Source organism: Rhizophagus irregularis, chromosome 27, assembly GCF_026210795.1.
Source record: "Rhizophagus irregularis chromosome 27, complete sequence".
Lineage (NCBI taxonomy): Eukaryota > Fungi > Glomeromycota > Glomeromycetes > Glomerales > Glomeraceae > Rhizophagus > Rhizophagus irregularis.
The window spans coordinates 1,609,580-1,615,579 of NC_089455.1; the positions used below are offsets into that span (position 1 = coordinate 1,609,580).

The 6,000-nt window shown below is 26.4% G+C and overlaps 1 protein-coding gene across 1 annotated transcript; it reads right to left on the minus strand.

Annotated features, from left to right (window-relative positions):
* Positions 1–4,526: 4,526 nt before the first annotated feature.
* On the minus strand, positions 4,527–5,403 carry OCT59_018236 (uncharacterized protein; the record flags this gene model as incomplete). The annotated part of the gene is made up of 3 exons (XM_025328203.2): positions 4,527–4,819; positions 4,995–5,156; positions 5,241–5,403. The coding sequence occupies 3 exons, from the start codon at positions 5,401–5,403 to the stop codon at positions 4,527–4,529; spliced, it is 618 nt and encodes a 205-aa protein (XP_025167631.2).
* Between the last annotated feature and the right edge of the window lie 597 nt (positions 5,404–6,000).

The following is a 6,000-nucleotide window of genomic DNA, read 5'->3' on the forward strand; positions in this document are numbered from 1 at the left end:
TCTTTTTTTTAAGGTTTTTTTTTTATTTTTTATTTAAGGGAACATAATTAATGTTCCCTTTCTTTTTTTAGGAAATCTGGACGTGGACGAAGTCATTAACGACCAGGATTTAAAAAAAAAACGAACTATGATAAGTTCGTTTCTTTTTTTAAGTTTTTTTTTTATTTTTACTTAAGGGAACGTAATTAACGTTCCCTTTCTTTTTTTTTAGGAAACCTGGACGTGGACGAAGCCATTAATGACCAGAATTTAAAAAAAGAATAAACTATAGTAAGTTTATTTCTTTTTTTAAGTTTTTTTTTTATTTTTACTTAAGGAAACGTAATTAACGTTCCCTTTCTTTTTTTTAGGAAACCTGGACAAACGAAGTCGTTAAGACGTTAACGACCAGGATTTAAAAAAAAGAATGAACTATGGTAAGTTCATTTCTTTTTTTAAGTTTTTTTTTTTATTTTACTTAAGGGAACGTAATTAACGTTAAAACTCTTTTACTTTTTTAGGAAACCTGGACATGAACGAAGCCATTAACGACCAGGATTTAAAAAAAGAACGAACTATGGTAAGTTCATTTCTTTTTTTAAGTTTTTTTTTTATTTTTACTTAAGGGAACGTAATTAACGTTCCCTTTCTTTTTTTTTAGGAAACCTGGACAAACAAAGTCGTTAAGACGTTAACGATCAGGATTTAAAAAAAAGAACGAACTATGGTAAGTTCGTTTCTTTTTTTAGGTTTTTTTTTTATTTTTACTTAAGGGAACGTAATTAACGTTCCCTTTCTTTTATTTTTAGGAAACCTGGACGCGAGATGAAGCTGAACGACCAGGATTTAAAAGAACGAACTATGGTAAGTTCATTTTTTTATTTTTATTTTTATTTTTTTTTACTTTAAGAAACGTAATTAATGTTCCCTTTCCTTTTTTTAGTACAAGGACCAGATCCGAACCAGATTTGGATCAAATTCAAATCGGATTCAAATGGATCTGAACCAGATTCAGATCAAATTGAACCAGATCTGATCAGATTCAGATCAGATCAGATCTATTAAAATAAAAATCAGATCAGATCAGATTTAAGCTAAATCCGGTCTGAACCGATCTGTTAGGAGCACTAAAAGTAAGTATATTTTAATAGAATATAAAGTAAAATAAAAATTTATATAGTCTTAGTAGCTATAAATGTTTATAAAAATATAATAAAAATATCATATAAAAGATGTTATCATAATAGATATTTTCAAACAATAAAAACAATTATTTTATATCAAAGTTTGTATTACCATCTTTAAATGCAAATAAATCAAGATTCACTGATCTGTTTTCTATAATTTTAGGCTCGTTGGAAAGCCCTTGTTCTGGACTTCATAGTCAAAAAAGAACTCACCGATTGAATCATTAGATCTGGAGATATTTACATTTAAAGTTGAGGTACGAACTTTTTAACATGCTTAAATGCAAATATCTTGGGATCCACTGATCCATTTTTTATAAATTTAGGCTCTTTGGAAAGCCATTAATCTGGTTTATATAAACGAAAAAAGAGCTTATCGATTGGATTACTAGATCTGAAAATATTTACGTTTTAAGTTGAGATACAAAGTTTTAACATATATAGTAAGTGCTAAGAATTATATTAATTTAAAAGAAATATTTACTAAATTATAGTATAATAACATTAAATAAAAATTTTTTAATACTCATCCCCAATTTACTGTATATTATATAGTATTTTGTATAATAAAAATGTAATAAAATCAATATTTTAATTAAAGGTAGACAAATCAGCCCATATGATTTAATTTTTTATTAACTATTAATCCTAGAGATGTGACTTTATTACCATTAGATTCGTCTTGTTGAGACGATTCCAATGAGCTATATTTCATTCTTTTCTGATCACTGGATCAAAAGATAGCAAACTGCCTGATTGGTGACAGTATTTGGCGAAAATGCCAATCAGTCACCAATCGGTTAATATAGTAGAAAAAAATAATAGAAATATATTATTAGAAGTATTAGTAAAAAGAAAGAAAGAAATGAAAAAAAAATAGTAGGAAAACATCAATAAAGAAAGAAATATTAGTAATATATATCTTTTTATATATTTCTAGATAAAGCTTCAAACGGTTTGAGCTAAACTAGGGAACTGATCTGAAACCAGCTCAAAATTTGGTTTGGTTTGATTCAGATATTAGAACCGAAAAACTGGTAGTTCAATTCGGTTAAATCTAATTTTTTATAAAAATGTGAAAAATCGAATAGCTGTCCATCTAGTGATCGTACAAAGTTGAGCTATATATCATTGGATTTGACTCGAATAGACGCATTGAATGGTGGTAAAATCATATCTCTAGCATTGATAGATCACATGTTAACCTATGCTAAATAATTTATAAATAATTGGAATTAACAAGCTATCTATTAGTGCTAGAAACATTATCTTAGTGCCATTTGGCGCATCTCAGTGAGACAAATCCAATGAATATAAATTCATCTGTGTACGACCACTGGATAGCAAATAATGTCAAGTTTCACATTTTTTAAAATTTTCAAGCGTTAAAAATTAAAAATTCTGATGCATGAATTTATTTTTCGTCCAATGGTCATATAAATATAAATTAGAACTCATTAGATTTATCTCGATAAGACAAGTTAAATGGTGCTAAGATCATGTCTTTAGCATTGATAGATAGCTTGCTAATGCCAATTTTTTATAAATTATTTAGCGTAAATTAACTTACGATCTATTAATGCTAGAGATATGATCTTACCACCATTCGACTCATCTCATCAAGACGAATCCAATGAGTCCTAATTTATATTTGTATGACCATTGGACGACAAATAAATTCATGTATTGGAATTTTTAATTTTTAATGCTCAAAAATTTTAAAAAAATGCGAAACTTGACATTTTTTGCCATTCAGTGATCATACATAGAAGAATTAATATTCATTAGATTCGTCTCACTGAGGCGCATCGAATGGTGCTAAGATCATGTTTTTAGCACTAATAGATGGCTTGCTAATTCTAATTATTGATAATTCATTTAGCATGAGTTAACGTGTAATTTATCAATGCTAAAGATATGATCTTACCACCATTTAATGTGTCTCGTCAAGACGAATCCAATAATATATGGCTTGACTTTGTACGTTCACTAGATGGACAGTTATTCGATTTTTCGCATTTTTATAAAAATCAGATTAAACTGAACTGACCCACCAGTTTTTCGGTTCAGTTTTTACGGATTTTGGCTCTAATCTAAACCATCTATAATCCGGACTAAATTGACCCGTTCAGAGCTTTATTTCTAAATATAACAGATAAAAAAAATATGTATTTCTGGATATATTAAATAGATAAAAAATTGTGTTTTTAAGTAAAAAAAAATTGATAATAAAAAAAAAGTTTTAATAAAATAAATAAAATGTAAAATGTAAATATTTAAATTATGTGATCATATAATAATAATATTACGTAACTTACCCATATTATTTTTAGAGATGCTGGGTAAAACCAAAATATTTAGTTATTTGACAAAACTAAAATAATTTAGATATTTAAAATTAAAAAACAAAATGCTAAAATTCAATATTCTATGGTATTTCTATGGATTTTTCATAAATTTCCATGGATTTTTAATTATAATAATTACTTAAAAAAATAAATTTTTATTAAAATATAATATTTTTTAAAAAGAATTTATAAAATTATTATAAATATAATTAATTTTATATATTTTCATAATAAAACTATAATTTTATATAATTAAAATTAAAATTAAAAATTATTATTATATGGTTTAGTTAATAATAAAACTGAAATTAATTGGTAATGAAACCAAAAATTTTGGCAAAAAGAGTTTAGGCAAGCATCACTAATTATTTTATAGCCTAAATACATTTATAATTAAATTTGGCAAAATTACATTATAAAACAAAAATTTTTCAATTCAAATGACCTCTTCAATTAAAAAATTTCTCAAAAAGAAATCTTTCTAAATGAATTCTTAGAAAATTTTTTATCAAAAAAATATCTGAAATGACCTCTCTAATTAAAAATTTTTTTTAAAAAAAATTTTCCAAATGAACTCTTAAAAGATTTATCAAAAAAATCTCAAAAAATCTTCTCAAATAAACTTTTAGAAATTTCTTTATTAAAAATAAAATATCCCAATCCTTAAGGTCTAGGCATTCGTTTCCTAAAAAATAAGTAATAACATTCTTTTTGGTTTAAAGAACTGTAATGAATAATTTAAAACTATTTTTTTAAAAAAAAACAAAAATATTCAGTTTAAACAAACTGAAAAAAGTTTTTTTTTTTGTAAATCAACTGGTGACTAATACTGAACTAAAGCTTCAAACCATTCGGAGCTTTATATCGAACAGGTAAATTGGCACAGTTGATTTGCTAGTTGCATAAAATTTGCACATATCATTATATTAAACATCGTAAAATTTAAATGGAAAAATCGATACTCTCTTTTATTATCATAATCAATGTAATTATTTAATTATTATATATTATTTTAAGTGAGAACTTTATCTAACACTTCTTCCATGTTAAATTCTTGAGAATCATGATCTACTGGTAGTAATAGAGGAATATCAATTACTACATTAACTTCCATTTGAAGTAATTCTTGCAATTCTTTATCTGTAATATTAACCCATCGTGAAATCTCTAAATTAGTATTATTTACTGTTCCATTATTAGCATCATCATTTTCATCCTCATTTTGATCATTATCCTCATCATCATCATAATCACTCTCAACATCGTTATCATCGAAAAAAGACGAATTAGAAAATGTTTCCCGAACTTCATTTTAAAATTGATCTTCAGAAAGTGTATTATATGCAAATTTGAGTTCAGATTTTGCATTTGCCATTAATTCAAGTTTTTCAACATTTAATTTAATCAAATATATAGAAACTAAGTTAAAGGTGTAAATGTAAATTAAAATATTTACTTTTTGTATTAAATATTAACTTACTGTGTTCTCCTTTTATTAGCCATCCAATTATGGAAAATATACGTTCACATCCTGCATTATGTGGAGTAATAGATAAAATCTTTATGACGAGTTGTTGAATATAATGTTCTTCAGGGTGTACTGAATTGCACAAATGCCACCATAAAAAAACATTATCCATTCCTAGTACATATTTTAAATCATAAGGTTTTTCATATTGTGTAAAGGCTCGAATTTATCCAACTAACTCGCTACAAGAATTTTTACCACCGCCCATATTTTTTAGCAATTTCATTGCATCACAAAAGATTGTTGGATATAACTCTTTACCTAAAGTAAATATTTTAAGAAAAAGTCCTCTTGCCATCCAGGATGGTAACATGATTTTTGCTACCCCTACTGCACGTGATACTATAACGTCATATAACATGTGTAAATATTTTAAATATTAACGTAACGTGTCAAGAACGATACATTTGCCAATGTAACATTTAAAACAAATATGGATAACATCAATTTAAATAAGGAAAACACTTTACCAAAATCTATAGTCTCAAGAAAAAACCGTTTGAGAGTTTTTTAAAAGCTTCAGACTAGTGACAATCTAAAGGAGCAAGCACTTGAGTTAAAGGTTGGCTATAAATTTGAGAATTGAGAGCATATAGACCAAGTTCTACATACATATGCCAAAACAAAAGGTTTTTCCTGGAGATTGCAAAATACTTATCATAGAATTGATGGAAGTGTTAGTAAAAAGGTATTTGAATGCCATCATGCTGATAAGCCAAGATCATAATCCAGATATAACATAAAATACAACATCATCTCGCGTTGAGTGTACGTGTTATATAAATATTTGTTGGCCAAAAACTGACTCAAATCCAAGAGTAACTACTTTTGAACCAGGGTATAAAAACCATAATCTTAACACTTTAACAGCAATATTCGTATCATCATATCGTAGTTTGCCTGAGTCAGTGATGAATCGAATAAAGTTTTATGTCAATAATTCACCTGGAATGGGCAG